At 38.0% G+C, this 20,315-nt stretch overlaps 1 protein-coding gene across 3 annotated transcripts in view; it reads left to right on the top strand.

Moving 5' to 3' along the window:
- The window catches only part of PPP3CA (protein phosphatase 3 catalytic subunit alpha), a 207,016-nt gene that overhangs the window by 86,399 nt on the left and 100,302 nt on the right, over window positions 1–20,315 (top strand). For all 3 annotated transcript variants that reach the window (XM_063310446.1, XM_063310447.1, XM_063310448.1), the window contains exon 2: window positions 2,500–2,700. In XM_063310446.1, the coding sequence (XP_063166516.1) occupies window positions 2,500–2,700 (201 nt within the window). The remainder of the gene's footprint in view (window positions 1–2,499; window positions 2,701–20,315) is intronic.

Consider the following 20,315-nt stretch of genomic DNA (forward strand, 5'->3'; position numbering starts at 1 on the left):
AACAGCATATGAAATAGCTCTTTCAGACAGCCTTTTCCATACCTTTGCAACCAGATTTTGGTGGAGTACAACTCCTATCATTCCAACCATTTGTAGATTAGGGAATGAGCGTTCAGAAGTATATGGGACCCAGTGTTAGGAAGATCTGCTTTAATATTTAGAAAGTAATGTACTCCTTAATTAACTAAGAAATTGCAGTATATTGTGGGATGAATTCTCTATTAAATCATATAGATTTGAGCACATTGTTGATATACTAGTTCTCAGTCCTTCTCAGACATTTTCATTCATTTTTCTATAATCTGAATTACCCACAGCAGCAGCTTGAATCAATATAATTAATTGTGCTGCAGCTGGCAAGATAGCTTCTAATGCCACTCCAATTTAGCTGTTTGGGAAGGGGGGTTAAGCTGGGATAACCTTCATGTTGATCCTTGAAACTGACCAGATTCTCCCTCTTTAATCTGGAGGCAAGAAAGTAAGAGGTGTAGTATCACTTGAGTTCTGTAAAGCTTATTTTTACTACATGATAATACCTTAAATCGTTTTTAACATCAACTGAAATATCAGACTTGCATCCTCATGTGCCGGTAGTAGGGATGTGTACAAAATAGAAGTCATTTTTATTTTTGAATATAGAATGGAGCAACTTAGATGCGACATGTTTTGCTGTAACAAAACTCAAAATATTACAGATATTTGTAAAATAAGAAAAAGAAAAAGTGGAAATTGAGAGCAAGCTCTTTGTTCCCATCCTTTTCATCTTATGGCCCAATAGGTAAGAGTAGTAGTCACTGCACCCTGTTACCAAGCGGCTGACTTGTCAAAATATCAGTCAAAGAAGTTATTTTTAAAAGATTTTTGACAACTTCCATTGCAGAAATTATGTGGAAGCAGTTTGTTTCCAGGTATACAAGCACTGAGACATCCTCTCCTCACATTCCATTCAATCAATACTTCCATAGGCAAAGGAATATTTAGTGCATGGTTAAGATCTTGTGTGCCTCCAGGCCTCAAATGTGTATTGACAGCAACACGGTGCTTTGGAGCAGGTATGAGTATACTGTTGGTACCTCTTTACCTCAAATTTCTTTTTGGGTAGTTACCAGAAAAAGCTGCAGCTTCTTTAAGGAAGTACTCACAGGTGGGACATCTGTTCTTCTTCAGTTCCACAGGGCTATCCACCCTTAGTTTCCCCTAAAAATAATGCTTAAAGGTAAATGTCTTAATGTTGATCATCGCCCAATTTGCAGGTCCAATCAGCTGACTAAGCATGGGCTGTGTTTTTGTTTTGTTTTGCTTTGTTTGTTTTTGTTTGTTTTTGTTTTGTTTTCCATTTGTGATTATCTAGCACTAGCTGGCTGCCAGAAAAACAAAAGGCTGCAGCTTCTATTTGGTAGAATATTTTGGTTCACTTGATTCAGAGGTGCAGGAGAGGAGAGAAGGCTGCTTTTCCAAGGCTGTAGAGGTGTGGCTTTTTTTTTTTTTTGCTACTTGTAATGCATCAGTACCATTTTGAAACCAGCTCTGTACAATTGATGGTATATCCAGTAACACCTGCAGGGGGAAACATCATGTTGTGAGTCTTATAGTCATGGAAAGCAGTACAGATAGTCTTTGCTTAACAATCCTCATTTTTAAGAATTTCCATCACTAAGCAATGAGGTTGTTAGGTGAAACGTCACATGACTACTGCTTAGCAACAGCAGTTTCGGTAGTTCGGGTTGCGGTCGTCAGGCCAGGGCTGCACCATCATTACGCCAGGACCTTACCATTCTCCTGCCCTGCCACACTAGCCTCCACATCAGTTCTCCCCACCCACCTATCTATCCCCCTCCTCTGCCCTTTTGGCCGCCCTGTTCTCCGCCAACCTGCATCCCACCCTTGCACACCCGCTGCCCCACCCGACCTTTGCTGTCTCTTTCCTCCTTCTGCTGACAAGGTACACCTGGCCTAGCATTTTGCAAGGCAGCTGCTGGCCATGTGAGGCCTTTCCAAAGCTGCATGTGGCTGAGGCCTCACTCGGCCAGCAGCTGCCTCACGAAGGGCCAGGCTTAACTTCAAACGATTGCTGAACTAATGGTTGTTAAGTGAGGACTACCTGTAAAGAAAAATTCAGAATAGCTTTGTGTGTGTTTTCTTGGGTACAACTGCTGCATTTACTACTTCCTCCTCCCCTTCCTCATTTTCTTTCATAACCAATGTTCAGACAAAATGTTCATCATTTAAAAGATCCAAAGAATCAAGATCTATAATATAACAGTGCTTAATTTTTAGGGTGAAGAAAATAGCCAGCTACAAATAAATTACTAGGAATTGCAACATAGATCCAAGAAGCTTTCTAACAATACCAGGAAATACTTTGCTGCATTGCAATCTAATAAATACAAAGCGTTTTTGGAAGCGAAAGCAGCGATCAGTAGTGGAGATAAAACACTGCTTTTTATTGAGACAAGGGGTTTTCTTGGTGCATTGAATCCATTACCTTTGTTCTTGCAGCTGTCCCATTTCCTCCAAGCCATCGGCTCACAGCGAAGGAAGTGTTTGACAATGATGGAAAACCCCGAGTGGATATCCTAAAGGCACACCTTATGAAGGAAGGAAGGCTGGAAGAAAGTGTTGCTTTGAGAATAATAACAGAGGGTGCTTCGATTCTCCGCCAGGAAAAAAATTTGCTGGATATAGATGCCCCAGTCACTGGTAAGTAAAAATAAATACTGACGTGGTAACAGGAAATCTCCTCTATCGTATTTATAAAATGTTTGGTTTATGGTGTAATAAGCCATTAACCAAAGTGTTGCTTCATTACATATTGCAATAAATACAGCATAATGCCTCGTATATTATGGCAGAGGTAAGCAGTCTTTGAGGGGTTGGGATTTGTACCTCAGCATCCCGATTGTCTATCAAGCTTCAGAAGACATTCCTGTCCCACTGTGAGGTCATCATTACTCTTGATTTTGGGGAGAGGGGGCTAAAGGGTGGAAAGGAGAGCAGAGACTTTAGAGGGAAAAGTCTTTTTTTTTTTCACCTTAACCCTAAGTCACACTGCTTTGTGTTTAACTAATGTTTAACTTCACATTAAAGAAGTAAGTTTCATTCTTTATTTTCAGTTTAAGAATACTGTTAATGCATATATACAGGCCTACACATGAAACGAATCTAGTAATTTTGTGACTTCTGGCCTACATTTGAGCCTGAATATGCAGGGGTTCCCCAAGGCCTGAAAAATATTTCAAGAGTTCCTCCAGAGTCAAAAAGTTGAGAAATGCTGGTCTAAGTTAAGAACTGAAGGCAGTGTGCCAGTGTTCAACAAACTAGCAACTGAAAATAAATAATTAAATAAATAATAAACAAATTTCAAAAGTATTATGTCCTCTTCCTATGACAGTGAATATATTCTTGAAAATATCTGGTTAATCAAGTATCTGTTTTCAGATGCTTGATTAACCAGATACTTGCTTCCTCATTTGCTTTGGATCTTCCTTTAATTCTATTGTAGTTTTTAAAAAGAGAGATGACTTTTGGTTGTTCTGCAAATCCTAGCATTGTACTGATAGCTTTATTATTCTACCTCTGTAATATTGCCAGTGGGCTTGCTTCCCACTGAAATAAGATAGAATTACTGAATAGGCTTAATTTCTAGCTTCTGATGAGACAGAGTTAAATATTCTGTAAGCCACCCAGAGTCACTTGCTGAGATGGGCAGCTATAGAAATCAATCAGTCAATCAATTAAATAAATAATATTCTGAAATCCAGTGATGAGAATACCACTACATTTGTAAATTTCAGAAAGTTGTTGTTTTTGCAGTTCTTTCACTCATATTATGTTTCTGTGTGGGGCAACCTTGTAAGTAATAAAAATGAATGTTATGAATGCTAAAAGAGACATATGTAGGTGTAGTAACTCATCCTTAATGCATTCATCCAGTCCTAGTTTAATCCCACCTACCTTAGTCTGCCATATGCACTGTTGAGGGTATCAGTGTGAGCTACATGTAGCACTATGTTACTTGTAGGGATTGACAAGATACAGACATACAAAAGCATATTATTTTGGGGTTTTTTTTGAGATACTGTTGTTCCACACACTTTAAAATATAATTTTCTAACAGCTTGTCTGTACTTGTGATCTGCTTCAAATGTACAGATATGTCAGAGAATTGTCCTCTCATATCTTCTTTCCCAGGATTTAGGTTAACCTCAGGAGCTCTTCATGTAGTGAAATCAGGCAGTTTAGGGTTAGATAAGAGAGGATATTTTCCAATGAAATCCTTCCTGGCACTCACTGGGATCTCTTTTCTTCATTGGTTAAGCAATTACATCTGTCCCAGGCATGTTAGTTATTAATTTTTGTTTTAAATATCCTTGTTACACTAGGAATAGAGGTTTCTATGTCCTTTATCTTCATTTTTTCCTGTTTATTCATATTCTTTGCTGTTTTTACTGTTCTGCTGTTTTAATGTTTTAAGAGTTATTTGCAATCTGTCCAGAGTTCTCTGATTACTGAGTGGAATTTAAATTACAATAAATTTTGCAATGAACAGAGCCTCTGTTGTGCCCTTTATGAAAATGCCCAGTTGTTAAGGTCTTTTTTGAAGAAGCTCTCCTGCATCTTTGCATAACATCAGAGAGGCCGATGGCTGACCCTTTTTTGTTTTAGATGGTTTAACCACTGTATTTGCACCTTCTGATAGATGATGAGAATATTCATTCCAGTTCTGTGTCTTAAGTCATTTTTTCTTTTTGTAATAATAGGTGCAGTTTTCATTGTAGGTTATACCTCTTAGAAACTACTAGGGGCATTTTTAATAACATAGAAGTGTTTGAAAACAAAGTAACTGTGAGCTTCAGGCAGACATTCCAGTGAATGTGTAGAGGTTGGAAAATAGTGCCAGGAGGTGGGATTTCACTCTGCCTCTGTTTGTTTATATCCATGTATATGTATATGTCAAAAGAATAAAATTCATCCAGTGAGACTGGTATAAATCTTCAGCCAATGACATATGTTGTATTTTAGCAAAAGAATGCAGCATTTATTTATTTATCAAATTTATATAGCCACCCATCTCACAAAGAAGTGACTCTGGGTGTTATATAACAAGGCTAAAAACAATTAGTTAATAAATACCAAACAATTATTATTAATATTTTTAAAAAATAAAAATTGTAAAAAAACAAGCTAAAAGGGAAGAAATATTAGGCAGAGAGATGTTAATAATAATGTAGTCACCTCAATAATTCATCAGTCCCCTGGGGTCTCCAGGCCTTGAGGGACCTTCGGAAGGTCAGAAGAGATGAAACCAGACTCACTTCAGTGGGTAGGATATTCCAATACACGGGCGCCACAGCAGAAAAGGCCCGCTGCCTAGGACCTGCCAAATGTAGCTCCCGGGGTGATGGGACCCACAGTATTTCCTCTCTGCTGAATCTGATGGGACAGGCAGATGTAATCAAGGAGCGGTGGTCCTTCAAATAACTGTAGGGCTTTAAAGGTCAAAATCAGCACCTTGAATTGGACCTGGAAGCAGACTGGTAACCAGTGCAGCTCATGAAGCAGAGTTGTAACATGTGTTCTGCTAGAAACCCACATAACTGCCCACGCTGCTGCATTGTGCACCAGCTGAAGCTTCCAGTTACTCTTCAAGGGCAGCCCCATGTAAAGCACATTAGAGTAGTCTAACCCCGAGGTGACTAGGACATGAGTGACCATGAGTAGAGCTTCTCAATCTAGGAATGGTGCAACTGGTGCCCAATACGAAGTTGTGCAAAGGTCCTCCATGACAGCCACCTGCTCTTTGAGCAGGATTCATGAGTCTAGGAGAACTCCCAGATTGCGGATGGGGTCTGTTTGGGGCAGTGCAACCCTATCCGGCACCAAAGATGGCATAGTCCTAGGACTGGTAGGCCCCAAAACCCAAAGCTACTCAGTCTGTTTTCTATCTGAAGAATACTCGGTCTATCTAGAAGTGGGAGAACCTTCTTAGATTAACAACAAATGGTGGAATATGAATCTAACAAATAAGATAATATAATCCTGTCAAACCTTCCCTTTCGAGGAATAGAAGGATCATCTTAAATGCAGGGTTATCTTCATTTTATGTAAATACAATAATTGTTGACCTTTCTGAATATCCGTTATCCAAATTATTTGTAAATAAGTTGAACAGCTTGAGGCCAAGAATGGAGCTTTCTGGTATGTCACTCAGCATCTCCGTTCAGCTTGATGCAGAACCTCCTGCTGGGTATGATTGTTTAGTCACTTTGCATCTAGTGGTAGTGAAGTCCAGTTCCCATTGTGCCATCTCCATTAAAATCTCATGGGAGCCTTTGTCAGATAACTTACTGAAATCAAGGTACACAAAAACTACCATATTTCCATGGTCAACTCTATTTGAGAAAAAAAGATTGGGTTGAGTATTAATTTATTCTTGTTAAACCTGTGCCAGCTTCTGCCAAGCAATATATTCTTTTCTAAGTGCTTGCAAACATATTTTGTAATAGTTTGTCCTAGAATTTTGCCCTGCAAAACTGACCAGTCTGTAATTATCAGGGTCTTCCTTTTTAGCTTTTTATTTTTAGAGATAGGAATGTTTTCTCTTTTCCAATCCTCTGTTATAGAAGATGTGGAAAGGTGCTCCAAGATAACTTTCTCAAGTGCCTTCAAGAATCTCAGATGTAATTGGTCCCTCAAATAAGTCCTAGAGACTTAAACTTGTTCATGATAGTTGAGTCCTCCGTACGTATCTTCTTACTTATTTTAGGTTGTCACTCCCTTGTTGCCAAGAAGACTACATGGACATTCCTGTACATCAGCAGGAGTGAAGCTCAGTTCAGGGCACCCTTAACTTCAGAGCTAGTGTGATATAATGGTTAAGTTGCTGGAGTAGAACAAGGGAGACCAGGTTTTAAGTCTACTCTCAGGCATAGAAATTCACTGGGTACTTTTGGACTGGTCACTCTCTCAGCCCAATTTACCTCTCATGGTTAACTGGGGATAAAATGAAGATAAGTTCCCTATAAACCACCTTGAACTTCTAGAGGGTAGAAATCTAACAAATAAACAGAGGGAAGTTGACATTTCCTAAGTGGAATTTTAAATCTGACCTCCATTCAAATCTAGCTGGTGTTGATCAGTATTTGGGAATTATGCCTACGCCTAGATATATCATTCCTTTCAAGTAGATCAGTATTCTCAAAATGCTTTTCCAAGTAATGTTACTTCTTTATCTCTCTGTCCTTTTGCCTTTAATGGTCATCTTTTTGGATCAGGAGTAGATTGGAGAGTTGGGGGCAATGCAAGTTCTAGCAAGGTACCCATTATCAGCAATAACTGAGTGACCTAGCAATTCTTGATTAAACTTGTGGGTTCTTTACCAGCTCTTGCTGTTTTTTCTCCTCCTTGGACAAGGATTTGTCTGAGTGGGCCATAAGAATCACCTAGCATACCATACTTGAAGGTCTCTAGTTTTTAGATCTCTTAGATTTATACATGACTATATATTTAGGCTTGTGAATGTGAAATAAAATCATGAAATTGGAAGGGCCACTGAGGTCATGATGTCCAACTGCTTGCTTTTCATTATTTTTCCTCTCAAAATTTCAGCCCCTTCAAATGCATTTTCTCTTTTGTATCCCTGTTCCAGTACTGTATTTTTTTTCTGGCACTACCAGATCTCATTTGAAAAGCTGCTGACAGTTAAGCCCCCTCTCCCTTCCTCAAGTTTCTCTACTGTGTATTAATTCCTCCCTCCTTTCTTCCAGCCTGTTGGAAGGATGAAGCAGCCATAGGGCTAAGGTTGCACTCAATTGTAGTGCAGCATTTGGTGCCTTGAGACATTTGCAAATAGGACATGCGCTACATTTTTATGATGAGATGTCACATTTCACTTAGTTTGAACACAATGCAGAATAGAAATTGGAGAATAGTTTTAAGGAAGTATAATAGGTAAATCCCTACTAATCATCTATGAAATTGCTGCTTTGGTTTCTGTAGTTATCATTAGAAAGCCAAAATAATTATTCCTAAATACCGCAGAAATACATACACTGTGTCTTCCTGTTCAACCTTGTATTTTTAGATTATATTTTAGCATGCTTGATAACACCTGTTTTTCTTCTCTTTTTTTTTTAAGTGGGTTTTGTTGAAGGCAAAGAAGGAGGCAGATCATACAAGTACTTCTTCTGTATCCATTAAAACTTGTGACTTCATGGACATGTTGATACTGTTTTCTTAGAAGTGGTTTGCCCGTGCTTTCTTTTCAGATTAGTTTACAGGTCTGGGATTTCTTAGTCTTCCTTCTAAGTACTAACTAGGTCTGATGCAGCTTTGCTTTTTTGAAATCAGCTAAGACATCTAGATGCTGCTACCTACTCTGGATGTTTAAATATTAGGTGGGGTCTAATTCACATTGTTCTGTAATTAAATAGTTTTTTCCACTCATAATAGAGAAAATGTGACTTTGGAAAAATGTACATTTTTCCAAAGAGATAGTGATGATGGAGGGATAGATGAAACATACATATGGAAGGTTATATTGAATTGTGGTGACACCTTAACAAAACATGCCTGTTGGCAAGTGTAAATATAATAGAAAAATAATAGAAAAATAATAGAAAAATAATAATAATAATAATAATAATACAGAATATAATGCAAATATATTTGTCTTGGATATGTTGGTTAAAAAAGGAGATCCTAGACAGGCACTCAGATATGCATGAGATCTGAGCCTTGGTATTTTTCTTTCCATTAACAGAAATGTTGAACCAATGAACAATGCTTATTCTAGCATGACCAAGACTTCAGAGTGTAATTTGCTCACCATGTGTGTCTATTGATATCACTGAACATTTAACATATATAAGCTGAAGCTAAGCACTTGCAACAGGAATCAAATCATATCTTTATTATGGTCATAGACAGCCGAGACTTGCAATAGGAAGTTGAGTCATCCACTCTTTGCTCTGATATAAAATCATTTCCATGAGAAACAGGAAGAGAAGTCAAGAGCAATCCTTAGATAAATACCATTGTACCAAAGAGGAGGAAAAAATAGAAATTGATATAATTGATGGATGACACATGGAGACAGGGTACCCTTCAGCATTCTAAGTTGTGTTACAAGTTGTGTTGCCTGTTTTTGTATACTTGTTATTGTTTCTGCTGTTTGCTTCAGGGCCAAGTGGGAGAGAAAGTAGGTTCAACTTAATATCTAAAGAGGTTGCTAATCTTGTCTCTGTCTTAATAGATCTAGAATTGATCAATAATGAACTGATAGATTTATATGATTTATTTTCACAAACTGTATTTAAAAAGAAAAAAAATCTTAAATTGGGGGCAGTTGGAAGAAAAATGATTGAACATTACAATGCAAGCAATCACTTTAGTGACTTGGGGCTGCAAGAAAAGAATTAACTTGTTTGGAAAATCTTGTGTTTCAATCCATTTTCCATAGTAATGCACAAGAAAGAATTTCGCTACAGTAAACTTGAGATAGTACATATCTATAAACTGCTGATAAGGGAGCAGCTAACTATCTCAGCCCCATACTGTGATGTAGCTTGGAAAATAACTTGTTTATCCAGCCAACTTCCAGTGCATTGGAAAGTTGTCTGGATAAACTTGGGAAAATCCAAACAGCTGTGCTTGTCTCCAGGGTGGAATCCTGCCTGTCTGAATCATCAGCTGGAAAACCATCCATGAAAAGCATGATTATGTCAGAAGGAAGGAAGGATCTCCTTATTACCAGTCAATGTATTACCAAATTATGTACCAAAAAGTGTTTTAAGTGTTCTTGAACACAATATAAAAACAGGATTAATGTTTTTCTTTAAACTACAGGCTCACAATTGGGTTTATTTTTAGAGAGCTATAAACAAATGTCATCACAAATGAAGCTTTGAGCTTCAAATATGGGAATGGAGGAGATAACTGGGACAAGGAGAGGCACTGAAGCAAAGATAGTGAGACATGACTGGGGTAAATGAACCTCAGATAGGAAGATCTCTAACCAAACTTATCTTAAAGGATTCATAAACAGACTTTGCAGGTGTGTTGGTCTGTTGTCTCCATAATCCCTGATTATTTTCCATGCTGGCTGTGGTTTATGTGAATTACAGTCTCACACATCAGGAAGGTATAAAGTTACCCTTATATTGTAAATACTGTAAAGGATTCAAAAGCATATTATACTCGTGTGAATTTATTCCCCTTTCTTACTCTCCTCCTCTCTTCCCCCCCCCCCATCCAAATTAATGCTTTTTTTGGTAATCTATAAAGATTCCTCCACCTAATGCCACACTTCCCTGTAGGAAACAACTGGAGTGTTAACAACTGGAACATTGAGCCCAGATTTTATAGTGTTTTCCTATAATAGCAAGAAATTACTCAGGGGGAATAAGTGGGATGTGAAAATAAAAGAACAGCAGCAAGAGAATAAGGGGTGGGTTTTTTTTGTTTTTTTTAGATTTGTAAAGCAACATTGTTGAAGTTCTTGTTTGTAATTTTCCGATATAGGAAAATGGTTTAGCAGGCTGATCTTTTGATCCCCCCCCCCCATGGGAGAAAGAGGAGGATCTCTCGTGAATGCAGTAGGTAGTGCGAGAAGACATTATGACATTTTCCTCTTTCTGGTTCTGCTACAGTTGTTTCTTCTGTGTCTTCATCACAGAGTTGTTTGTTTGCTTATTAGATTTCAGAAGCTTCAAAAACGCTTGTCAGATATTTAAACTGAAGGGTTTTATAATTAGTAATTAGCTTAGATTAACTTTTTTTTTCAATCTAATGTAGCTTAGGTCCCCACAAAGCTGCAGCTATTGCAAATCCATTTGTTTATTAAATGTATTTAAAGCATTTCTACCAAGAAAGGCTCCTAGTGCAGCTTATAGCCAGATCAATAAAAAGACATTCCCTGGGACAAAATGTAAGGAAAAAAAAAAACATAATGAAAGGGAAAAAAGTGGTTGGTCTGTTGGACTATGACTGGGAGTACCCAGATTCAAGTCCATCCATAACCTTAGAAGCTCATTGGTTGACTTTTGGGCCAGCTCTCTAATCTCATTCCAACCTTCCCCACAGAGTTATGGGGAAATAATGGAAGAGAGTGCTCTGTATGCTGTCTTGAGCTTGCAGAGGAAAGGTGATATATAAAGCTAATAAATAAATAAATGCCCAAGCACTGATTGCTAACATTATGTGGATCCCACCATTCAAGGGCTTTTGGGTGACCAACCCAGAAGATGCAGAGCCTATTCAAATTAGTTTCTCAGGAAAGCCAGTGGTAGCCTCTCAGTTACTGAATGGCAGAAGGCTGACAGGTGATTTTTATCATTAATGTTCACAAAGAATATTTATGTTTGAAAAATGTTCCCTTACAATTAATAGTAATAAATCATTGAAGCAGTTTAGCAGTTAGTGAAAGGATATGAAAGCATGCTTTAAAAACATATATACAATGGAACACTACCTTGACTGGGAGTTCCATCTTTGTTGTCTTGTTGACAGCATCAGCGTCACATGTGATGATGTCAGAAGAGCAGTATTCAGCTTTTCCATTGCATAAGCTGAGCTGATCCTGCAGCCTCCTGGATCAATGTGTGTTGCTCTGTCAACAAATTTTGTTTAATGTGGCAAGGAGGAATTTACACTGCTAAGGGGAACAGCTGGCCAAGCTGCTTTGTTTGGATTTATGCCTTTATTTTTGGCTTCTAGGGTGGGAGAGCAGGTATCTTGTATCACATAGGCTGCACCATTCCAATGTTTGTGTTAAGTGATTCAGAGAATTAATGGAAGGGAGGCATGCATTCAGTAGACCAGATAAATAAGCTGACAGCATGGTCAGGAAGATCTCTGTACAAGGTGTGATACAACTTTTAATGATAGTGGAAAAAAAGATATTTCTCAAAGAAAAAATCTAATGGTGGGATGCTGGAGATAGATGAAATAGAAAGTTCCCTACTAAATTTATTTTACTTATTTGGTCATTTTATGGTGAAATGGAAAGGCTTTGCTTCAGATTTCAGACTGACAGTATTCAGATTTGGGAAACTGTGGATTGCTTTAAGCAACTGATTGGATACAAATATATTCTTAGAGGAGGAACAGTTGGGTGATCTTTTGACTAATTCCTTATTTCCTTGCATCTCTATGTCTTCTGCAAAGCTGTTCCAGAAAGAACAGGATGCTTTTTTATCTATTTTCACATTTATTCTATTTATATCTCGCCTTTCCATTTGTAAAATACTGAAGTGGGCAAATAAATTTGAGGGGAAAAAAGGTAGTACAATTTTTTTAAAAAAGCAGACCCACATTAAAACAGACAAATACTCTGTATCTGCTATTTTTGGAAAATCTTCTGTTCATAACTGGCTAATTACTATCTATCTGGGATATTGACTGTATGGGGCAAGGGAACTGCACCAAAGCAGGTAGACAAAATAAGGCATTCATTGAGAAACAGGTGTCCATAATGTGTTGCATCTTGAAAAAAATATAGTATATGATATTTAATATTTTCATGAAACGTATTGATCTGATTGCCGCCACCTCCTTATTTCCCCCCCTCTTCCTCCTTCCCCTCCTCTTTTTTTTACAGTTTTGACTGGCTTCTTAGGTGAGTTGACAAAATCTAATTGTGCTTAAGTTTCCATTCTTGTTTTAGAAACGTACAAAGATGCACAAGTAAATTGGTTATAAATTGGGTTTTTTAAAAAATATAAACAGTGACCATGTTAATTACCATGTATAGGAGATAATTCCCATCTTTGCCTAATCCCTAAGTGAGGTCCATATGCTTTTTATTAAGCAGCATATTTTCTGACTAGGATAGAGAATACTTTGAGGGAGAATTTGGCCCTAAGAAGAAGCCCTTCTAGTAAAAGTAACATGTGCAAAGCCTCAAACACCACGAAAAGCCCCATGTAGCATGTTATTAATCAGAAGAATAACTTAGCCAAGTGCAGTATATTGCCTAAGGGAGTTAAAAATGAGAAGCTAGTTATTAAATCTAATTAGCTCTGTCTCTCCTGGTACAGAATTCTTTACAGAACTATGAGGCCAAAGGACTACAGGAATATAGTTAGAATTCACTTAGTGGTAACATCCAGATTTCATTTGCAGAGCACAGTTGCCTGCAAATACCTAAGTATCCCTGCTTCAGTTGTATGTTTCACTGAATCCCTGAAACTGACACAGCCTCTACATGATACAAAGTTAAACACATAGTTCTGCAGATCCAATTGCATACCTTTTTTGTGCAGTTATATATGCATTCAGAATAAGAAAACAAAGATTATGGCAGTGAAAGTTGCAGAAACTTGGACATCCAGTTGATTCAGTGCTGCTGCTTTTTTTTTTTTTAATGTGAGGTAAATTTGTTAATAAGCCCACAGAAGATGATTGACCTGTTAGACCTACAGGAGAAGACAGTTCCGTAAATACCTTATCCTTCTAACCTGTCAATTGTGATTATTGTTCTGTCTTCTTTCAACAACAGTGGGGTCTTCTAAACAACTGTCTGGGCACTTGAAAATGAAGACATTACATTACAGGGAAGGCTATAATAAAATTAAGCACTTCCAGCTGTCAATTTGCACAGTCTGAAACATTGTTAAGAAATGGAAGTTACATGGAATTGTTGATGTCAAGGCAAGACCAAGAAAAAAAATCTCTGCTAGAACTGCTCCCAAACTGGTGAGATCTGCAGAACAGAAACCACAGATCACTGTGACCTGGTGAAAAAGTGAGTAGTTGTCCACAGTGATCCACAGTTCAGCATTGGTTATCCAACAGTGGTTTGCATGGGAGACTTGTCAGAAGGAAACCTTTTCTTCAGCCTGATCACAACAAGATATTATATGCAGAAGAAAATTTTCATAAGCCTGAAACATTTTGGAAGAAAGTGCTTTGCACTGATGAAACAAACAAAAATAATAAAACATTTAATCCAACTGTATCTTGTAAAAACCATATAAGATGCATTTGGATTGAAAAGTGAACCACTTGAAGGAAAGAGCATCTTGTCAACTGTTAAGCACGGGGATGTTTCGATTATGCTTTGGGATTGTATAGCAGATAGTGGCTTAGGAAATATTGTGCAGGTAGAAGGAAGAATGAATTCAACTAAGTGTCACCATGTCCTAAAAGCTGAGATCCCATAGTCAGTAAAGAAATTAATGCTGAAAAGTGATCGGCTATATCATCTCAAACATACCTCCTAATCAACCATTGACTTACAGGAAAGAAAGATGATGATATTAGAACAGCCTTCACAATCCCTAGATTTGAATATTATTGAAAATTCTGCAAGGAAGAGGGGGGGGGGAATTCCAAAAGCATGAACTGGAAGACTTTTAACTGGCTACAGAAGCCAGTTAGAAGCTGTATGAAGCTGTTATTTCTGCCCAGTGATGTGTTGCAAAGTACTGATTGAAAAGGTGTCCAGACTTCTGCCCTTGACATATTCATTCTTTTCTTACTTTGAAGTTGTAAACAACTGCACATAAATAGTAACTGTGCATTCAAATTTGCAGAAAGATGTACCATGCTGAGCTTATGGCAGCTTCTGCTCACTTGGAGATTTGTTGAAACATACAGTTTTACCAGGGGTGCCTAAATTTTTGCATGCAGCTATGAATGTTCAACATCCCCACAGTTTTCTACTGAGGAAAAGGTTAACAGCCCACTAAAGTTCAAGCAAAGAGCCTCAGAATGCCAAAATAGCACCTAGTATATATAATGTGAAGGCAACATCCAAGAAAATGTAGTGCTTAATGCGATAGCTTCTCCATAGTGAGCATGCTAATGAATGATACTGGTATGCTCACAACTTTTCACAACTTGAGTTACAAGAGCACTGCAGCTGCAATGTATTGTAGTATTTTGCAGTCATTCCCTCACTCAGGCATGCAAACACTGTTGGAACAAATTAATTGCTGAATGTGCCACTTGAAACAATTGTGGAGAAGTTCTTCTAGTATGAAAAATCTAAATCCTTTTTTAGCTTAATGTTCCCTAACCCAATTTCCTCCATATGTGCCATACTTCATTTACCAGAATTCTTAGACACTAGTTCTGGGAAGTGAAGCAAATTTGGCTGACTGCAAATTCTGGGAGTTGAAGTCTAAAGATGTGGAGGACTCTAGGTTGGGAAGGATGCTTTATCAACATAACCGATAATGTCTGAATTTTTGAGAACATAGTTTGGTCCAAACCATAACAAGTACTGATAATGTAGAGGTTGAAGATTCCTCCTATGCTCTGATGTAATTACAACACTTTTGGAGGGAAAAAAACCATTCATATAGCCATATAAAAGTCTTGTGAGAAGCCTAGCATTTTCCTTGACAAAGATTTTACATATTTTACAACACTTTCTGTGTTTTTCATGACTTCAAAAGTATAAGGGCTTGAAAACAATGAAGAAAAAGATGAATTCACAAATCTGACAAAGCTGTGTTTAATGTGTTCCCTTCATATACAGAGTGTACCAAAAGTCAGTTCCTTTAAGCCAATCACAATATGTTTTATTAATTAATGGGGTTTTTTTCCCTAGATAAAATGTCACTGTATTTGGGAATGTTCTAAGGTCATGCATCAAACAACTAAGGAAGTGCTTAAAAGAAAATAGCAACCAATTCAAACATTTAATGTAATTTATAGAAAAAAATGTCTATGGGGCCTGACTTTTGGTGGTGGTGTTTATTCGTTTAGTCGCTTCCGACTCTTCGTGACTTCATGGACCAGCCCATGCCAGAGCTTCCTGTCGGTCGTCAACACCCCCAGCTCCCCCAGGGATGAGTCCGTCACCTCTAGAATATCATATTTCCATCTTGCCCTTAGTTGGCCCCTCTTCCTTTTGCCCTCCACTCTCCCTAGCATCAGCATCTTCTCCAGGGTGTCCTGTCTTCTCATTATGTGGCCAAAGTATTTCAGTTTTGCCTTTAATATCATTCCCTCAAGTGAGCAGTCTGGCTTTATTTCCTGGACTATGGACTGGTTTGATCTTCTTGCAGTCCAAGGCACTCTCAGAATTTTCCTCCAACACCACAGTTCAAAAGCATCGACCTTCCTTCTCTCAGCCTTCCTTATGGTCCAGCTCTCACAGCCATATGTTACTATGGGGAACATATGTTAACATTTGTTTTTCTTTGGAAACAACTTACATCACATTCAGATCTTTTAAACTTAAAAAAATAATTACTTATTCATTCAAAAATGAGATGTGGATGAGAATCTCCAAAAAGCAAATAGCAGAGCTTTCAAGAAGGCATGAAATAAGAATAATGGGGCACAGTTACCCTGACATTTGTTGCAAGGCAAACTCTGCCAAGCATCTAATAGAAGAGAGATTCCCAACCAGTGTTTCTAACAACCTGCTTCTGAACGTAAAGGAAGGCACGCAATTAGCTGTTTTTGACTTGATATTTACCAATATAGAAAATTTAGCTAAGGTTAGAGAAATAGTAGGAACATTGAGAGAGTTCTAGATTTTAAAGGAAACTAAATGGTTAATGGGATCAAAGATTGATCTTAGCCTTCCTTTCTGCAAATAGTAGCTTCTTCCTGGTTACTGCCCTTGGTGATTACAAACATCTTCCATGCCTCCTTTAACATAAATCAGCAGTATATTTTAGTCTGCATCAACAGAAGTAGAGTTTCAAGTTAGAAGAGAGAATTCCATTTTACTCTAGTCAGACCCACTTAAGTATTGGGTTCAGTTGCATACACCATAGTTTATCAATGAAGCACACAAACTGAATCAGGTTCAGAGAAAAGCAACAAGGATAATCAGGAGACTAGAATCTAAATATTGTGAAGAGACCATGAAGTAATTAGGAATGTTTAGCCTTGAAAAGGCTGAGCATTCTTCCAATATCTAAGGAAGTTCATACAAAAGAATTTCCAGATATGACCTCCATTGTTCCAAAATGCAGAACATAGAATGATGGATTTAAGTTACAGACTTATCTGGAATGCTTTAATTTGGATTTCGGTGCTGTGGAGGGAATTAAACTCAATAGCCAAAATAGTCCTTTCCAACTCTGTGATTCTATAAAGTGTGGAAAGGATAAATTTGGTTTCCTCTACTTTAATATGAGCCTCATGTGGCGCAGAGTGGTAGGCGGCAGTATTGCAACCAAAAACTCTCCCCTCGGCCCAAGTTCGATCCCAGCAGAAGCTGGATTCTCGGGTAGCCAGCTCAGGTCAATTCAGCCTTCCATCCTTCCGAGGTCGGTAAAATGAGTACCCAGCTTGCTGGGGAAGATGACAACTGGGAAGGCAATGGCAAACCACCCGCTATAGTCTGCCAAGAAAACGTCGCAATAGCGATGTCCCCCCAAAGGGTCAGACATGACTCGGTGCTTGCACAGGGGACCTTTCACCTCACCACCTACTTTAATATACAAGATTTTAACCATTATGTTTGTGATTTTTGGACCATGATAGAGATTCAGGTTAAGTTACAGCCTCAATCACTGAACCTCACTGGGTGATTTTGGGTGAACTACCTCACAGGGTTCTTGTGGGGAAGATAAATTTGGATTCCTCTACTTTAATATTCAGGATTTTAACCATTATGTTTGTGATGGTTGGACCATGATAGAGATTCAGGTTAAGTTACCCCTGAGAGTGAAAGTGTTAAGCAAGCTGTCTTCAGTTCCTGGAGGAAACAAGGGATATCGTTGGTAAGTTAGTAGTATTTCAAGAACATTTTCTTAAACTGTGTTGTGATAGTCCAGATTAAGATAGATAAAGCATCAGATAGACTTAAATTATGCCTACAGTAGTCTTATTTGAAATGAGTGGGTTAGTATTAACTCCCATTGATTTCTGTGGAATAATTTCAAAAGTCTGAACATAACCCACAGTCTCCCCTCAATTTGTCTTGTAGATTTCCATGATAATTCCATTCCTTACCAAATGAGTCTGTTTGTAGAAGACCTGAGAATGTTGGACTTTAGTTTCTCTAAACTCCAGATCATATGACCGATATATCTAGAGAGCAGTGCACTGGGGAAATGGTGCTTATAAGCAATTCTGTAAATTGGACAGGCCAGCAACAACGGAATGGCTCCACTTTCCAGTTGCCTGTTCATTGTGCCCCAGTCATAGAAGAGGATATGTAAGTATGTACTGTATAGCATTTCCAAGAAGGTCTTGCCATATGTACATCCTTTCACACTGAAAATACCAGGTTACATTATGAGAAGCAGAAGATACAGAAACATATTGTCCCTTCCTAGCCTTTTGGTGTAATAGCTGTTCAATTAACTGAACAAAACACTAGTGCTGTCCAGCAAACAGAACTTCAAACCCTCTGTCTATTCAGTATTTGGACCATTTGGGCTTCGCAGAAATATGCCAGAAATTAGCCAATTGTGTTGCCATCTTACTTTGTCCAGTGTGGTACTTTATAGTCTTCTAGATGTGAAATTGCTATCATCAGTCCCACTTGCTATGTGTCTCCTTTACATAAACACAGTGTATTAGTGGTATAGTTTTTGATTCTTCCATAATTTCGCATCTATGATAACTCTTCTACTTGTGTCCCTGTTTCATCTCCCTTCCCTTATTTTATAAATGAGTACTCTTATTTAGGGACGCGGTGGCGCTGCGGGTTAAACCGCTGAGCTGTCGATCGGAAGGTCGGCGGTTCGAAACCGCGCGGCGGGGTGAGCTCCCGTTGCTCGTCCCAGCTTCTGCACACCAAGCAGTTCGAAAACATGCAAATGTGAGTAGATTAATTGGTACCGCTTCGGCGGGAAGGTAACGGCGTTCCGTGAGTCATGCTGGCCACATGACCCGGAAGTGTCCCTAGGGACAACGCCGGCTCCAAGGCTTTGAAACGGAGATGAGCACCGCCCCCTAGAGTTGGACACGACTGGACTTTACGTCAAGGGAAACCTTTACCTTTACCTTTTACTCTTATTTAATAAATGAACTTTGGTTGAAAGCTACTTTACTCACTGTAAGTCTGAATAACTTTAATTAGGCAGTGTATAGCAGTTGAATTTATTTTTTAATCTTCATTTTATATCACTTACATTTAGGATCTTTAATGTGAGGATAGGTAGTGTGGTATCCATACTCCCAGACTAATTCTTGGTGTCCATGAGCTTCATGATTCATCTGATTCTTTTAATAGAAAATAAATAAAAATGCTGTAAAACCAGTTTCTGTATCATGTTTGTTTTCAGTAATGCTTTTGGCCCTAAAATATTCTCAGTAGTATAGTACTGTATTTGTAATTTGATTTATACCTTTCTTTTCCACTTTGGGGCTTAAAGACAATAATGATTGAGAACAGAATATAGAAAGTTAAATACACAAATTAGAATTGACACTAAAATAGGAATTAAAATCATTTGAGAATTAAAGCCTGGTGAAAGTGATGTGTCTTTACAGATTTGTAAATGCTGATAGAGAGTGTCCTTTCAGGGTGGGGGTAGTGTCCTCTCATAAAATCATGATTTCTGATTGGCCATGGTCACTTACACCATAGATCTAGTACAATAGTTTGAATGTTTATACCATTGTGTCCCTTCTTCCCAGCTCTTCCTAAGCACAATATAGTCAGAATATATGGAAGATCAGCTTCATATGCACTTGTACCAATTTATTGTCAAGCATATGGATCCAGCTCTAAGGCCAGTTGACCAGGAGGTTCAGCTGATATATATTGCTGCATTGGTAGTGTAAATGTAAGCCAGAATTGCAGGAGAGGATGCTAATGATTCAGTGTTGTGACCATATAGGATGGTCAGGCCTTTCATACAGTATAAGCCTACAGCTCTTGATCCAAATTTCCTTGGTTATTTTTAGCAGAATCAGCATCTGACACACATTTCCTTGACTTATAGCTGCATTTTGCCTGTACTTGGTCATTCACCCTTGCTCTGTTCTTAGCTCTGCAATATTAAAACCATATTTCATGAACTTGAGAACTCTGCATTTCTCATATCACAGTCCTTTGTCTTCCTCATTATTGTTAAACAAATGAAGTCCTTGGCAAACTCTTCAAATCCCTTACCATAAATTCTGTTCAATTTAAACTTGAATTTTAAATTGGAAGAGTACACTCTGTGTTCATAGTGATATTAATACTATGCTATGAGTAAGAAAAGTAAAGCACAATATGATTTTTTTTTTTTGACAAATTATGTGAAAATGAGGTTTGGAACTTTAATCAATTTTGAAGATAAAATATCTAGCTCTTTAAAAAAAAGTTTGCATACAACAGAAAACTAGTCTATTTTCCACTTTTTGGATTTTCCAGTATAACTGTCAGATAGATTGCCACTTAAGTTCAG

This window comes from Candoia aspera, chromosome 8 (genome assembly GCF_035149785.1).
Source record: "Candoia aspera isolate rCanAsp1 chromosome 8, rCanAsp1.hap2, whole genome shotgun sequence".
NCBI lineage: Eukaryota > Metazoa > Chordata > Lepidosauria > Squamata > Boidae > Candoia > Candoia aspera.